The 16,634-nt window shown below is 64.8% G+C and overlaps 1 protein-coding gene across 4 annotated transcripts in view; it reads left to right on the plus strand.

Annotated features, from left to right (window-relative positions):
• Nucleotides 1-16,634, plus strand: part of LOC111148512 (phosphofurin acidic cluster sorting protein 2) — a 54,296-nt gene that overhangs the window by 26,959 nt on the left and 10,703 nt on the right. For 2 of the 4 annotated variants that reach the window (XM_022505121.1, XM_022505124.1), the window contains exons 2-14: nt 2,860-2,947; nt 5,109-5,198; nt 6,288-6,413; nt 7,766-7,928; nt 8,404-8,477; nt 8,706-8,786; nt 9,872-9,931; nt 12,274-12,431; nt 14,186-14,276; nt 14,440-14,514; nt 15,044-15,186; nt 16,072-16,204; nt 16,480-16,584. In XM_022505121.1, the coding sequence (XP_022360829.1) occupies nt 2,860-2,947; nt 5,109-5,198; nt 6,288-6,413; nt 7,766-7,928; nt 8,404-8,477; nt 8,706-8,786; nt 9,872-9,931; nt 12,274-12,431; nt 14,186-14,276; nt 14,440-14,514; nt 15,044-15,186; nt 16,072-16,204; nt 16,480-16,584 (1,387 nt within the window). Of the gene's footprint in view, nt 1-2,859; nt 2,948-5,108; nt 5,199-6,287; nt 6,414-7,765; nt 7,929-8,403; nt 8,478-8,705; nt 8,787-9,871; nt 9,932-12,273; nt 12,432-14,185; nt 14,277-14,439; nt 14,515-15,043; nt 15,187-16,071; nt 16,209-16,456; nt 16,585-16,634 lie in introns of all 4 variants that reach the window. The other 2 variants (XM_022505122.1, XM_022505123.1) reach the window with 2 other exon arrangements.

A 16,634-nucleotide genomic window follows, 5' to 3' on the forward strand; every position in this document is an offset into this window, starting at 1 on the left:
TCGTGGTACCCGGTATCCAAGCGCCAGGCCTGACCCGCGGCTGCGCGGCCTCCACCCTCTGTGCGATCTTGGTTCTTTCCTTCCTGGTGGGGCTCACCGTGTCCTCTCTTCTTTCTTCTTTGTTGGGTGAGAGACTTTATCAGTTTTATTGCTCTTCCGAAAGAGCCGGTTTGGGGCACTCTTTATATCCCGTTTGGTATTTTATTTCCCGGTGGTTTCTCTGTCTTCTGCTTCATGGGGTCTGTTTTTGTCTTCGTCGCTCCGCTCACTTTCCTGGTGTCTTGAGGTGAGGCTCAGACGGTGTGAGCGCGTGGGGAGGTCTCCGCCTGCCGCCCCCGGGCCTCGAGCTGTAGCTCACTGAAGATCGGCACAAAATACTTCTGGATCCTTTGGGTTTTCTTCCCGGGCCCGTGTGCTGCTTCCTTTCCGGAGTGGCTGCTGATTCTGGCCGTCTGTCTGCCACTGATTTCTGTCTGTCTGTTTGTTTGATGTCAGTCGGCTCCCCCTCCAACGTGGGGCTTGAACTCATGACCCCGAGATCAGGAGTTACGTGCTCTGCCGACAAGCCGGCCAGGCGCCCCACTGTTGATTTCTAGCAGAGTCCATCGTAATCAGAAAACGTACTTTACACGACTTCAGTTCTTTTTTAAAAAAAAAAACAAATTTATTTATTTATTAGTGAGAGGCAGAGCGCGAGCACAAGCAGGGGAGCTGCAGGCAGAGGGACGCGGAGACGCCGACTCCCCGTGGAGCAGGGAGCCCGAGGCGGGACTCGATCCCAGGACCCTGGGACCATGACCTGCGCTGAAGGCAGACGCTTCACCGACGGAGCCACCTGGGCACCCCACGACATCAGTCCTTTTCAGAGTGCTGGTGCTCCTTTGTGCCAGGCTGTGGTTGGTCCCCGTGGACACTCGTTCCTGGAACCCACAGCTCTCGCCGTTTTCTCTCCTTCCCAGTTCGTTGCCTGCAGAGCCAGAGTGGCCTGATGGGCGGAGCGGGCTAGGCTTGCCCTGGGCACCCGCGTGTCAGGGGCTGTGGGCACAGTCCCATTTGTCCCCAGCCTGGAGCTGTCCTTCTGCGAAGGACAGAAGCCCTCGTGTCTGTCTCCTGGCTCCTCTGGGCTCCGCTGAGGGCACGTGCTGTCCCCGTCATCCTCCACCTGGCCCCAAGTGCTGCGTCATGGCAAGCTGGGCCCAGGATGGGAGTCGGTGGTTTGCACTGGTCTTGGTTTGTGAGGGGGCTGAGTGACGGCAAGACAGGTCAGTGCCGGTGAGAGGAGGGTTTACTGCTCACTGCCTCCTAGAGCAGGAGGCACCGGGGCTGGTCGGGGGCAGAGGGACCACAGGTGAGGCCCAGACCAGAGGCGTCACCCGGGTTTCCGTGGGCGAAACATCAGCTCCGGATCGCCTGGTTGGAGTCACTCCAGTGGACCTTGAGGCTCAGGGAGACAGGGGCAGCCCCTGGTTGTCCGCTTCCTGGGCCTAGGTGTGCGGGGCAGGGGGCTGTTAGGTTGGCATTGAGAGTTGGACGAGGAGGGGTTCAGAGTATGGGCCCTGGATCCAGGGGGTCTGTAAGCAGCTCTGGCCGTCCGTTGGCCATATAAGTACTGGACGTCAAGTAGAAATACAGAATCTAAGAAAACACAGAACAGTGGGATCTTCATTTCATGCCTGGGATGTCGGCGTGGTCTCCACAGGAAGCCCAGGATGGGGGTGGGTGTCTCTGCTCCGTGGGTGGCTGGCAGGAGCTCACAGAGCCCATGAAACCTTCCAGAGACACCCTGTTGAGCAGACCAAGGCCCTGTGTCCAGACCTGAGCTCCTGGCCTCGCCCTGTCGCTCCCTGCTGCCTGGATAGAGAATGGGGAGTTGAGGGGGCCGGGGTCTTCCTTTCGGTGCCCGTGTCCCCATGCCTTCTCTGAGGCAGACAGAGGAGCGTCGGGTCTCTGGGTCAGAAGAGGGGCCATGGCAGCATCTGCCCCCCTGTTCCAGGTGTAGACGCAGACCTTGCTGGCTGAATGCGGGTGGGCATGGGGGTGTGCAGCCCTAAGTAGGACCTGTGTGACTCCGGGGCTTGAAGCTGCGTGGGCGGGGTGGGGGTCTGCTGTCCCCGTGAGCAGCGGGCTGACATCAGATCGGGAAAGTGAGCGAGGCTTCCAGGAGCTGCGGGCGGGGCCCAGCCGCTTTGGCTGTGGCCCCTGCCCTGCGCAGACCCTAGGCTCCTCTTCCCCCGGCTCCTGGGCCCGTGGCTCTGCTGCCTTTGGGACCGTGAAGCCTCGGGTGGCTAAGCGGTCCTGCAAGCCAGTTTGCAAGGCAGGCACAGCCGCTGCTGTTCCCCAGCCAAGGACCAGGACCGAGGCCCAGGCTTCCCCTGGGCAGGGCCCTCATGCCCGCCTGCACCCAACGCTTAGAGTGGTGATGCCAGCACAAGGGTTCATGGACGCTCCCCGTGGGCTCAGGGACATGGGCACTGCGGGGTGGGCGTATGCAGAGGGGTGACCGGAGAGCTGCTGGAGTCTCCAGGGACCCTGCGCGGACCGGGGGGAGGGCAGGGCAGTTGGGGTCGGGGCTGCCATCCTGGCCTTCGTGTGGGGGTGGAGGGGGGCGGCGCCTGCAGAGGCCTGTGCTCCGGAAGCTGGGAGAGGGGCTCCATACCTGGCACCCGGTCCCCGCGGGCTCCCGGCCTGCCCACAGACCTGCCCGGAGCCGCCCCCACAGGCGGGAGACCCACCCGCCCCCCACAAGGACTCTTGAGGGGGCCACGTTGGAGGCCGGCGCTCCCTAGGATGGGGCCTTCCTGGGGCTCTGGGAGGCGTGGGAGGATGCAGCCCCGCTGAGCAGGCCTTTGCCCTTGGCAGGTTGTGTAGCCTGACCTTGAAGAAGCTGGTGGTGTTCAAGGAGCTGGAGAAGGAGCTCATCTCGGTGGTGATTGCCGTCAAGATGCAGGTGAGGGTGCCCGAGCTGCCTAGGGTGGGAAGGGCCCAGCACACCAACATCTGGACACTCACCTGGGCTGGGGGGCAGGGAGCTGCTGCTGCCCTGGGATGCAGGGGAGCCTCTGCCCCTGCTGCTTGATGGGGAGATGGTCCCAGTGCGCTGGCAAAACTAGACCCGCAGTCCCGGGCTCTGGAGCCCGGGTTCACAGCCGTGGGGTGCTGGGGACGCGGCCCGGGCCTCCCAGTGCGGGCTCACCGGGGGTCTCCGGGCCCTCGAGTCAGCTGAGCGCTCACGTGTGAGGCCTGTCTTCAGTTTCCCCATCAGTTGCCACCATCTTTTAAGACCTGAAGAAACCCTTTGCTTCCCTGACGAGGCTGCTGTAACTTACCGTCAGAGCCAGGCGTGCGAGGCTGCCCGTCGGTTCCACGGGGACCGGCCCCGCGGGGGACCCGCCTGCAGCCCCGGCTGTGCTCTGGGCCCCCTGGCGAGGAGGGCTCATGGTCTTGCCAGGGCTTCAGAGCGAGGTGGAGTTCACCCACCCCTGGTCTCTGAATCTGCCACCTTTGACCTCTGACACGACCGCCCCCCCATCCGGGAGCCCCGCCTTTCCTGCTTACCTGAGTGCCCCCTTCACTGGCCACCCTGTCCACGCCAGTGCCTGGCATCCCCCACAGACCCTCCACTGGGCCATCTTCCCTGAGACACGAGACATGCTCCTGTGTCCTCAGCAGCCCCCCGCCTCTTAGTTCCCGGAGGGCGTGGGCCGGCCTGCCTTTCCCAGGCCCGCACCCGCTTGCCTGTGGCCGCTGCCCTCCTTCACCCAGCGAGGCCGGTCAGCTCAGGTCCTCTGAGGGGTCTGGTGCAGAAGAGGCCTGGGAGGCCACAGCCAGACCCCTGCACAGGGTGCCATGTGGCCCAGAGGGCGTCCGCTGGGCAAGGGCGTCTGCTGGGCAAGGCACCTGTGGGGGGCCAGCCCCGCACCTGTGCCCGGGACCCCTGCCCGTCGCTCCTGTCTGCCCGCACGTCTGTGCTCTGCCCTAGACCCACAGCCCACTCCTGCCCTCAGCCACTTGTCTGCCCCCTCATCCCGTCGGCCGCCTTTGGAGCCCCAGCCCCCACACCCTGGTAGCCCTGGTCTTTGTTGCTCTGAATCTGATGGCTGTTGGTGCCCAGCAGGGAGGGGTCACATGGTGTCCATCCATGGCCTCCTGCCCCCGGCCTTCCGTCTCCGCTCCGTGGGTGTGGGGACAGCTGTTCTGGAAACTGTACTATGAGAAGATCTGTGATCCATTTGGGCTGTATTTTGGTATATGGTTTCAGGCGAGGATCAGGACGTTTTGTGCTAATGATTTGTTACTATTTAGTAATTTTTCTGGTGACGTGAAGGGTCGTTATTAAATAGCATGTTTGTTTTTCATCCATGGCTGTGTGTTCTCGGATGTGTTTCTAGACTTCTCGTCTCTGTCCCTGTGCCAGGGCAGCCGTGCTGTAATTAGAACCCTCTTCTACCACACTGTGCTCTCTGGGGAGGCTGTCACTCACCGGCCCACTGTCTCAGGAATGCAGAAGGGTCCTTGCAGGCATTATCCTGTGACCCCTGCACCCCAGCATTGTCCCGTGACCCCCCCACCAGACTCGAGCATTGTCCCGTGACCCCCGGGACCCCAGCATTGTCCCGTGACCCCCCCGGACTCCAGCATTGTCCTCTGACACCCCCCCGCACCCCGCTGCTGGATTTCCGGGAGTTACATTAAATGTGGCAGGGAGCAGCCTGGACCACCTAAGAGAGGACTTGGAGGGTCACAGGATGGGGACTTTTTTTTTTTAAGATTTTATTTGAGAGAGAGAAAGAGAGAGAGAGAGCATGAGGTGGGGGAGGGTCAGAGGGAGAAGCAGGCTCCCCGCGGAGCCAGGTGGCCCGATGCTGGGACTCGATCCCCGGACCCCAGGATCATGACCTGAGCGGAAGGCAGACGCTTAACCCACGGAGCCCCCCAGGCGCCCGGAAGGGGACGTTTTTAAGGCTCTTGACGAATCTCCCCAAGGGTGTGTTTGGGAATCCCGGAGCTTGTGCCTGCTGGTGCCTGACCTGTGGGTCTTCACTGTGGGCTGGATGGAGCGGTTTCCGGGATGCGAGGCCACCGTGCGAGCTGGTCCTGTTCTGTCCCAGGGCTCCAAGCGGATCCTGCGCTCCCATGAGATCGTGCTGCCCCCCAGTGGACAAGTGGAGACGGACCTGGCGCTGACCTTCTCCCTGCAGGTGGGCCTGGTGCGGGGGGCCCCCCCGCGGTGTCCTCCCTCCGTCGTGCTGGACGTGACAGATCATGTCTGCCCTCCCGCTCCCACGCTACTGAACGCGCGGAGGCCCAGACACACTCTCGGGCCGTTGTGGGGGCGGCCGGCTGGTTCATTGGGAGAGTGTGTGACTCTTGATCTCAGGGTGGTGAGTTCAAGCCCCATGTGGGGTGTAGAGATTATATAAATGAATGAATAAACAAACTTAAAAAAAAAAAAAGGGCATTTGGTCCCAGTGTTCAGAGATGGGGAGGAACACAGACCTCAGTTTTGGAAGTTTGCTGGTGCACAGGGGCTCGGTGCGGCCGGGACACACCGCTCCCCAGCGTGACACAGACCCTCCTCCCCCCGGACCCTCCAGAGCCTGGGTCTGTGGTGGGAGCAGGCCGGCCCCAGGTGCCCGCAGGCGTGTACCCTGCCTCTGTGCTCTCCGCACCGTGGTGGAAGGCGGGCGCCGTGTAGATCCGCAGACGTGCTTAGTGTCGACTCCCTGCAAACCCCTTCGAGTCTTGTCTCCTCGCAAGAGCGTAACACGTCTGTGGGGATCCCGCTGGCTCCCTCCTCCCGCCCGGGCGCCTCTCCGTGCCCGGTGTGGCTGTGCCTGGGACGGGAGCACGTGACCCCAGCTCTGCCCCCGCTGGAGCTTCTGGGGTCCGTGTGGAGGTTTCCTGCTGTGGGACTCGCTTTCCTGGCACATCAGTTACTGCAGTTACCGGTCTCGAAGCGCCGGGCCACGGCGCACGGCGTGCGGCTTCTGCAGGTGTTAAGGGATAGTTTGCGAGCCCTGCTTCGTGCCCGTGACCCTGCTCTTGCAGAAGGCTCTGGGGGCCCCCGACCAGTGCCCCTGCTGGGGCCACGTCTGCTGCTGTCCACACCGTCAGCAGGTGCACTGGCTGACCCTGCTCATGACCCAGAGGCCCTGGCCAGCTGCTCACGTCTGCCAGCGGTGGTTTTCCCGTGTCCCTGGTGGAGGCCCATGACAGCCCCAAGGCCTACTGGTGCTGGGCGAGCGTGGCCGCGGGGACGGATGGCAGCGGTGACCCCTTCTCTGCAGTACCCTCACTTCCTGAAGAGAGAAGGCAACAAACTCCAGGTCATGCTGCAGCGGAGGAAACGGTACAAGAACCGAACGATCCTGGGCTACAAGACGCTGGCGGCAGGCTCCATCAACATGGCCGAGGTGAGCGCGTCCCTGCCCAGCCAGAGGCCTCCGTCCGGCCTGACCCCACGGCCCAAGCGGCTGCCCTTTGGCCGTGGTGGGTTCTGGCCCAGTGTGGGTCCGTCCTGTGCCCTCCCAGGGAGCATGTCCTCTGGGACATCTGCATCCCCTTCCGTGGGCACGGCCCTGGCCCGTGGGCTGCCTAGGTGGGCGACACGTGCTTGCTGGTGGGGGATGTGATGCGAGTGTAAGGAAGCCCCGGGGAGGAAAGAAGGGGACGTTCATGCAAACAGAACCAACCGGCTGCCGCGGCTGTGTCTCAGAGGACCTGGTGTCCCGAGGCACGGTTGCGTGGGGCTCGGGAGGAGGGGTTCCAACTCTGCCACTGCCTGCCACGGGGCCTTTGGGAGCCTTGGGGTGGACCCTGAAGGAGGGCGGCCGAGACCCTCGTGGCCTCTGTGCTTTGGCCTTTACCACGTGGGGCCGTGTTCAGGGTTGTCCAGGCAACTGTGACGCGAAGCTGTGTCGCTGCCCAGCTGGGGGAGGGCAGGGCTGACCCCCGCCCCTGCCCTGCTCCTCTGGCCCAGGAGCCCCATGCCCACGGCACCTGGTCGAGGCCGCAGGCCTCCTGTTTCCCCTCAGACCCTACCTGCCTAACACTCCCGACAGCGTCCCTCCAGGCAGGCGGCACAGGTGTGGGGTTGTGCGGAGGGAGGCCGGGCACCTGTCTGTCCGGCTGTGCACGCGTGGGCCCGGGGGCGCGTCTGGGTGCTGGCTAACCTTCCTGGCTTGGTTTCTGAGATGGTAGCAGTCACGGACATTACCTTTCCCAAAAGTTTCATGTCCGCACTCAAGAGTTGGCACCCAGGTCAGGCTCCCCAAATTAAACATAATCAGGTCCTAAAATCCCAACACCTGGATTTGGTCCAGTGAGCCCCAAGGCAGAAGGTCCAACCTGCAGGGGCGTCCTCGGCGATGTCACCGGGCAGGGCGCAGGGGGCGCTGCGCAGTGTGTGAGCCTGTCCCTGGTCAGCTGGAATCTCTCACGACCGGAACGGCTTTGCCACTCAAGATCCCCAGCCCGTGCTGGTGGCTGGTCCTCCTGGGTGCCCCCTGGGCATGGGTCCCTGGACACAGATCCGGGGGCCTAGTGGCCCAGAGTCACAGCCTCACACACAGTCTGCTCCTGCCGCAGCCTCTGGACAGACCCTCCCTCCCTGACAGTCGTCAGTCCCTGGTGGCTGAGCCTGGCACTGACCCCCAGAGTCTCGGCCAGTGTCCTCCTGCCCCACGGACGTGTCTCCCACCGCCCTCCCACCCCCATCCGCTGGCCCTGCCCCACGGCCCTTTCTAGCACCAAGCCCCGTCCCCAGGTGATGCAGCACCCCTCCGAGGGCGGCCAGGTGCTCAGCCTCTGCAGCAGCCTCAAGGAGGCCTCAGTCAAGGTGGCCGAGATCTGGATCTTCTCACTGTCCAGCCAGCCCATCGACCACGAGGACAGCGCCATGCAGGCGGGGCCCAAGGCCAAGTCTGCAGGTGAGTGCGGCTGCCGGTGGCCCCCGCCTCCTGGGTTGGAGAAGCCGGGGAGGCCCGGGGTGTGTCTGGCCTCCAGCCCCGCCACAGCACTGTGGCCGCCCTGGGAGCCTGGGCCGTAGGCTCATGAGCTCAGCCGCTGGCAAGTCTGGGCTTGACCGCGGTGCCTTCCAGGGTCGGGCACAGGTCCTGGCATGGCTGTCACCCCCGTCACAATGGCGGCCGCTGTCCCCCGAGGTATGGGAGGGCACGCAGGGGACCCAGTTGGGCAGGAAATCTAGGCTGAAGTCTGAGGTCCACAGAGGCCACTGTGGGAGTGGGGAAGTTCAGGCCTGCTCACCCCTGAAGTCCACCTGGGGGGCGGGGACTGCACACGGCTCCCCGCGGGCCCAGGGGCCCCGAGCTCTGGGCCCCGCCTCATTGCCGGGACACCGGTCGGAACCTCCGTGTGCCCCCCTTCCGCTTGCTTGTTCCGTAGATAACTACTCCGAGGAAGAGTACGAGAGCTTCTCCTCTGAGCAGGAGGCCAGTGACGATGCCGTACAAGGGCAGGTAAGCCGGGCCTGGTGTGCGGGACCGTGGCCCTCAGACTCTCGGGGTGTGGATGAGGTGTGGACGGCCAGGGGCTCCCGAGCTGCCGGCGTGAGGTAGGGGAGATGGAGGCCGGGAGCCGGCCCCTGTGTGCTGCTGGCACACGCTTCCCGTCCTGGGGTGGGTCCTGCCGCACGCCCACCAACTGCTCTGGGGGTGCCCTTGCCAGCCCTATGCTTGTGTCCCCAGGACTTGGATGAGGAGGACTTTGATGTGGGGAAACCCAAGAAGCAGCGACGATCGATAGTAAGAACGGCGTCCATGACCAGGGTCGGTGGAAACTGGTTTTACTAACACTGGGGAAGGGGGGGCTGGGGGCGGGGGGCCCCGTGTGGGGGTTGGGATGTGAGGCAACCGTCTGGGATCCCCATGGCCTCTTTGGTGAGGCGTGAAGGCGGGGAGACTCCACGGCCTTGTGCCAGCAGGCAGGCCATGAGGCGCTGGCCATCGTCCGTGGGAGTGTCACTGGTGGGGTCCTCGTGCTTATCCTGGGCAGCTGCCCCTGGTCCAGGGGGCCGGGTATGACGGGGAGGATGACGGCTGACCTGCTCAGGCCGCTCCACGAGCAGAGCTGGGGAGGCTGTCCCTGTCCCCTGTGTGCCCAGACACGCCGTTCGAGGCCAGTCCCTCGTTTCTGCGCTCAGCATCTGAGCCCCGCGGCAGGCACGGTGGCCCGCGGGCTTCGGCGGGGCCGTCCCGCTTCTCCTCCAGGCAGAGGCCTTAGGCCATCGTAAGATGCCCACCACTGGGCACAGAGCCCTGGGGGATTCCTAGAGCCAAGCTGCCCTGTGTGCACGGGGCATGGCCTGGGCTGCACACTGGCAGCCACGGATCCCGTGGGACGCAAGCTCAGCCCCAGAGGCCCCCGCCCCTCTGCTGGCAGGCCCGGGCCTGGTCCCGGTGTGGCAGGGCAGTGTGCCAGCCCCTCTGGGAGCCTCGGTTCCGGGTCCAGAGCCCTGATGCCCGTGCAGGGCTGTGTGGGGCTCCTTTCTGGGGACACCCCCTAAGGGTGGCGGGGGCGGCTGCCTCACCCGCTGGCTCCAGCCTCGGAGGCCCAGGGCCACGCTCCGGCTCCCTGCTGAGCCCACCTTCCCCGTCCGCTTCCGGTGCTGCTGGGGCCAGGTGGGGCCTTGGGAGGGGCCGGCAGCCTTGCCCACTCGGAGGCCCCGGAGGGAGATGATGCTCGCCCACCCTCCACTCCCCCTGGGCCTGGGCCCAACCCCAGCTGCGTGTCAGACGCTGGGGAAGGGGCCGGCACCATGGGCTGTGGAGGGCCGGGCCTCCCTGCCACCGCGCCTGCGTGTCCTCTGAGGGGCCGCTCCTTGGGCTCTGAGTCTGTCCTGCTTGTCTTGCAGCAACAAAACTTCAAGCAGAAGGTCGTGGCCTTGCTGCGGAGGTTCAAAGTGTCGGACGAGGTGAGTGCCCAGGGTCCTGGGGCACCGGGGCCTCGTCCTGGCTCCGCCGCTGCCTGTCCCGCGGCCCCCAGGCACCGTGTCCTTGTCCGCGAGAGCGGGCCATCCCACCCCCGGGGCACCTCAAGGCCAGGGCTGAGGCCGCCCATCGTGTCTGGAACTGCAGCCCCGCGAACGGCCCGGCGGGGGCTGGGTGTCGCTCACGGCGTGACCATGCGCTTCTGTGCTGAGGGTATTTGGGGCCGTTCTCGGTTAGTTCCCACGTGCCCCACTGCCGACGCGCTCCGTCCCGCGGCTTCCTTCCACTAGCTGCTTCCTGCTCCCCAGACGTGCCGGGGGGGCTCGAGCAGCTCTTACAACTACAGGAGAGACACCTCCGTTTCCTTTTTAACTCGGGCAGAGGAGAGTTAGTCCAAGGTGCTAGAGCCGCCCGGGAGCAGTGGCGTGCGAGTGTGCACGTGTCACCGCCACGCGTGGTCGTGGCTGCGAGGGAAGCCACGGCCGCTCTTCCACACGCCTGAAGCTCTCCGTGGGCGTGGCGGCTCTTCTCCGACCGTCTCAGCCTCAGTTTCTCCAGATCGCCCGCAGCTTCTGTAGGATCCCTGTGAGACCCCCAGCTGCCTGTCTGCGGACCAGCTCATCCCCGGACTTGCGTGGAGATGCGGGGGACCCACAATAAACAAGTCTTGGGAAAGTACAGTGGGAGGACTCACACTTTCTAACCACGCAACTTTCTGTCTTTTTTTTTTAAAGATTTTATTTATTTATTTGACAGAGAGATCACAAGTAGGCAGAGAGACAGGCAGAGAGAGAGGAGGAAGCAGGCTCCCTGCCAAGCAGAGAGCCCGATGTGAGGCTCGATCCCAGGACTCTGGGATCATGACCTGAGCCGAAGGCAGAGGCTTTAACCCACTGAGCCACCCAGGCACCCCTAACCGCGCAACTTTCTAAGCGGTACAGGAACCGAGAACACACGAGAGACCAGCAGTGCATTTCCAACAAGGATGCCAAGACCACTCAGTGGGGGGGGGGGGCCTTTGGGCAGCTAGTGACGGCACAGCCAGATGTCCACACGCGAGAGGACCTCACACCGTGTGCAGAATTAGCCCCTGTGGTCAGAGACCTACACGTAAGTGCCTGCACCGGGAAACTCAGGAGAGTGATCTTGGCTGCGGGGCCTGGGCCGTGGGGCTTAGACAGGACACCAGATGCACAGGCCACCAGGGGAGCCGGGCAAGTCCATCCTCATCCAAACATGGACGCTTCTGTGCTCTGAACTCCCAGCAGGAAGATGAACCGGCGGCCGTCACCGCAAGGGTATTTACAAGTTGTAGACCTGTAAGGGAGCTGTGCCCGCCAGACTGGAGGCACCCTCACAGCCGCAAACAGACACTCCTGACGAGAAGTTAACGGTCTGGCGCAAGGGACGGTCAAAGGCTCGGACTAGAGGTTTTCTCTGAGCAGGAACCTGAATAGCCAGGAAGCCCCGAGAAGCTGCGAGACGACATCCCGAGGCCCTGCGGAGGGTCGCTGTGACCTCACAGGATGGCGTGCAGAGGTGCTGACAGGTGGGGAGCAGCTGGACCGCAGTGCTGACCGCAACAGCTGCAGGGCAGCCACTGCAGAACACAGCCGAGCCGCTCCTCCGAGTGTCCACTTGACCCTTCACCAGCCATTCCGCCGGCCGATCGATCCCGCCGGCCATCCCACACCTGGTATCAGCCCATAAGATCCAGGATGTCCACACGAAGACTGAGGGGCGGACAGTCCCAGGAGCTTTGTCTGTAGCAGCAAAGCCTGGAGTCTCTTATCCGCTGGCGGCCAGCTAGGCCTAGGCCGCATTCAGGGATGGGTGGGCAGTGACGAGGACGTTGCTGGAGGCAAACAGCACAGACACCTGGATACAGCTGCCCGAGTGGGCAGAGCCCAATGCCGAGGGCTGCACACTGTGTAACCGCTTCCATGACGTTCTGGGGGAAGCCCACACGTGGGGACAGAAGTCAGTTCAGGGTTGGGAGGAGGGAGCAGTGAGAGGGTGGGGAGCCCCTGGGAGGGAGGCCTTCCGAGCCCTGACCACCGTGCGGGCCTGTCCCAGGAGGCACTCCCTGCCCTGCGTTCCTGCTGTGCGTTTCTCTGTTGAAGCACGAGCCACGAGGGCAGAATGGCTGTGCTATGCGTGGCACCCGGTGACCGGAGGTCCCAGGGGTCATCCCAGTGTGTGGCAGAACTGGGCTGGGGGCATGTGTTGGAGAGAGGGCGCTTGGTGGCTCTGTGCCGTCTTCCTGTCTGTCCTGCCAAGGGGATGCCCCCCCCAGCCTGCCCTCCCACGTCTGGTCTCACCGTAGGTCCTGGATTCGGAGCAGGACCCTGCAGACCATGTCCCCGAGGCAGAGGAGGACCTGGACCTCCTGTATGACACGTTGGACATGGAAAACCCCAGTGACAGTGGCCCGGACCTGGAGGACGATGACAGTGTCCTCAGCACCCCCAAGCCAAAACTCAGGTGAGCACACACACTGCCTCTGTCTGCTCCCGGCCCCAGGCCCCGGCAGACACACACCCCTGCCATCCCGTGTTGCAGGAGCCGAAGGCAGCGTGCACTTGGGACATGGGCTCTGGGTCAGGGAGGAAGAGAGACGCACCTCCTAGCAGACAGCCCGGTTTGCAGTGTTTCGGAGGAAGAGAAGTAGCAAAGTGGCAGGGTCATGCCTGCATTCTGGAAAGATCTCTCTGGGACCCACTGGGAGCGGGAAGACAGGAGACCCGTTAGCAGGCATTGGGGTCGTCCCTGCAAGAGGTCATGGTGTCAGAGATGGAGGGGCGAGACCTCTGGGTGGGGAAGGTGGTCAGGAGCTTCCCCAGGGCCCCGGCGGGGCTGAGCGAGGCACCTGACACAGGAGGGGCCGGCAGGGCTGGCAGGCAGGAGGCCATGGAGCTCTTCTGTTCACTGGGGAGACGGGGGACTGCAGAGTGTCCCTGTTGCACAGGTGGGAGGGGCGGGTGAGCAGTGCTAGTGCTGGTCCCTGAGGAGCCGGGTGTCAGCCTGGCTGGGGCAGGAGACCACAGGAGGCCCAGGCTTGGGGTCGGGGGAGGCTTGGCCACGGGACCCAACAGTGTGTAGCTGCTGAGTGGGGGCTGTATTGCAGTCCAGAAGATCTGTGGCTTTCTAGTTTTGCTTTTAATGTTTTGTTTTGTTTTTAATGTGAGGGAGGGTGCACACACCCACCAGTGGGAGTGGGGGACGGGGGAAGGGGAAGCAGACTCCGCACTGAGCAGAGAGCCCAATGCAGGGCTCAGTCCCAGGACCCTGGGACCATGACCTGAGCCAAAGGCAGATGCTTCCCGACTGAGCCCCCCAGACACCCCTTAACCTTTCGATCCAAGTCAGTGGGACAGAGATGCACACGGGGAGGGTGGGCTTTCTGTGCAGTTGGCCTCCAGCCGCCCCACCGTGGCCAGTCCCGTAGTGGGCATGCCTGTGGCATCTGTGGGCGCTGGCCTAGGTCTCAGCCGTTGGCCTTTGCGGCAGATGCTAACAGTCTCCCCCACCCACATGCCGCCGTGCCTGTGGCGCCTCCCCCCAGCAGAGCCGGCAAGGCTGCCGTGGTGCTTTGGGCTGTGCCGCCTTCAGCTGGGCCGGTCTCTGCTTCTGTGACTCATGTGGTCACCCTCGCCGGTGGCTGCCCTGCAGAGCCCGTCGCAGGCCAGCTGCTGTTCCCAGTCGCGGGGCTATGCGTGGGCATCTCGGGGCCTGGTCCTGCCCGTGCGTTTCCCTGTCCCCAGGCGGCCACGCCGCACCCACCATTTCAGCCTGTGCTGTTCTGAGTGTCAGAGCTCCCTTGACTCTGCCCTGCCGTCCTGCAGGGCCGGGGTGTGGACTTGCTAGCCTGGGGTCGCTGCGGCCTGCTGATGGCAACCTTGTGGCGGTCTCAGGCGTGCTGCTGTGCTGCTGCGAGCTGGCCGTGGGGCCTGAGGCTCCCCCACACCCCCGTGCCACCAGCCACCCTTCCTGGGGAGAAGGCCGGGGGTGGGTGGGTTTCAGGGATACAGGTCATCTCCAGCGGGCGTCTGAGCGGGTGGAGGCGCCAAGAAGGGCTGCGGGTGGCCGGCACTCAGGGTCCTCCCCAGGGCCATCGTTCCCCAGCCACCGCCCAGCACCCCCAGCTCTGCGTGGCTGCCGGATCCCAGGAGCACGGGGGCCGGACCTTCAGGGTGGGGAGGGCCCTGGAGGGTGATCTCTGTCCACCCCGCACCCAGGCCCTACTTCGAAGGGCTGTCGCACTCCAGCTCGCAGACAGAGATCGGGAGCCTCCACAGCGTCCGGAGCCACAAGGAGCCTCCGAGTCCGGTGAGCAGACGCGGCAGCCCTCTCTCCCGGTGGGGCCTCAGGCAGGGGCAGCTGTCTCTCTGGGTCGCTCTGAGGGGAGCTTTTGCATGGCCTGACCCTGGGCTCCTGGTCTGTGTGGCCCCAGCCTCATGCTCAACGCCTGATTCCCATCTTGTCCTCATAGGCCGACGTGCCTGAGAAGACCCGGGCCCTCGGAAGCAAACAGCCCAGCGACAGCACCTCCGACACGGTGACCCACGTGAGTAGGCGTGGGCTCGTGCCCTGGGTCAAGCCCAGAGCTGCTGACCCACTGCCTCTAGGGTCCTGAGCCCACATCTCCCAGGACCAGGGCACAGAACCACAGTGAGGGTGCCCCTGGGCTCGCCCCCTCCCCGAGGGATGGTCAGGGTCCCCCGGAGTCACCCTAGTTCCAGGAGGATGGGGGTGTCCCCCTGCTTTGCTGTCGGCACAGGCTCTGTGAATGCTCCGGTTGTCTCTGCCCTCGTGAGGTTCCCAGGGACAGGGTCCTGGGCCGCGGGCGGGTTCGCAGAAGGTTTAGTGCTGGGCTCCCCTAGCAGCCAGGGCCGGGAGCCCCGTGGGTGGGAATGGAGGTCGGCTCAGCTCCCCGGGGGGGGAGTGTGTCTGTGCCCCCTGTGGAGAGCTGTCGGCCTGAAACCAGCCCACACCCCCCACCCAAACCAGGGGCTCCTCGGGCCTGAGACTGTGGCCTCAAGAGGAGGGCCCTGTAGGATGTGCTTTGCCATCAGGCCCCCTTCTCTGCATCTCAGAGCACGCCCGCCCCTGGGGAGCAGCCGGCACAGCCGGAGGACAGCCCAGAGGCAGAGACCTCCGCTCTGGACGTGTTTGCCGAGAAGCTGCCGCCCAGCGGGCGGATCACCAAGACGGAGTCCCTCGTCCTCCCCTCCACCAGGTGACGGGACGCCCTGGGGAGGCGGTCGGGCAGGCACTATACACGTGGGCCGGTGTGGGGCGTGGGCCCCATCTGACTGCATGGGAATCACTTAGAGGCATGGAGATTCCGGGGCCCACCCCGGAGAGCCACATGGGACCCCACCCCGTGTTTGTAGCAGCTGCCGGCACGCCTTCTGGGGCTGAGGTGTGGCTCCTGTGGACCAGCGTAGCCCTGGGTGCCGGTGTGGAGGGGGCGTGCCCAGCTGGGCCCAGAGCCTGCTGTGGTTGGTGTGGCAGCCCCCAGGCAGTGGTGGTGCTGGGTCCGCCGTGGCAGCTCTGTGGGGCCGGGACCCTGCCCCTACGGTGGGCGTCATGGAGGTGGGGGCTCTGAGTGGCAGGGACCCAGGCAGCTTCCCAGTGGAGGACACTCCCGCAGCGTCTCTTACCCGCCCCCACTGCCATCTTGGTCCGTCCGCGGGTCCTCGGATCCCCTCCCTGGGACGTGCTCTCCGGCCTGTCCCATCGTCACCTTCCTTGGGCACCTGGCCACACCCTCTGGGCCGCCACACCCTCTGGGCCACCACACATGGCCACGTGCTGCCACTGCTGCCGGGCCCTGCGTTCCTGCCCCAAGACCCACGGGGCTGGGCCCTTCGCGAGGCAGAGCCCCCTTCTTGGGGCCGTGGCTCTGCACAGCTGGCACATGCCTTTGGTGTCGGGCCTTATGCCCACAGAGAAAGCATCTGTGCCAAGTGCAGGCGTGGGTGCCACGTGGGCCCCTCGTACTGCCTGCCCCTGCCCTGCCAGCCTGTGTGAGTCCGCCACGGGCCCCGCCACCGAGCAGTCCCCTTCCCTGGGTTGGTGAGCACATGGGCCGGCCCCAGCCTATGCTGCTTCCTTGCAGGTCTGAGGGGAAGCAGGCCGGCCGCCGGGGTCGGAGCACATCTCTGAAGGAGCGGCAGCCCGCGAGGCCGCAGAACGAGCGGGCCAACAGTCTGGACAACGAGCGGTGCCCGGACACGAGGAGCCAGCTGCAGGTGTGCACTCCGGGAGGGGCACAGGCAGAGGCCACAGCTGCCCAGGACTGACCCAGTGCTGCTGGCTCTGGGGGGCGGCAGCCTGGCCACCTCGTGGGCTGTGACGGTCCCTCAGGGTCTTCGGCCCAGTGACCGCTGTCCAGTGCAAAGCTGAGTTCCTGAGCGAGGACGGGGCCGGCCTCTCCTGCCCACCGCTGGGGAGCAGGAGGGGTCAGCTGGGCGGCTGAGGGGCTGCAGCACACCTCCCACCAGTGTGGGGGGACTTGTGTCTCCAGATCCCCAGGAAGACCGTGTATGACCAGTTAAACCACATCCTCATCTCTGACGACCAGCTTCCGGAGAACATCATTCTCGTCAACACCTCCGACTGGCAGGGGCAGGTGGGGACGGTCCGGGTGTCCTCCCTGCGGTGGGAATGGGGGGGTGGGGA

The sequence above is a fragment of the Enhydra lutris genome, unplaced genomic scaffold (assembly GCF_002288905.1).
Source record: "Enhydra lutris kenyoni isolate GAN:26980312 unplaced genomic scaffold, ASM228890v2 scaffoldscaffold20, whole genome shotgun sequence".
NCBI lineage: Eukaryota > Metazoa > Chordata > Mammalia > Carnivora > Mustelidae > Enhydra > Enhydra lutris.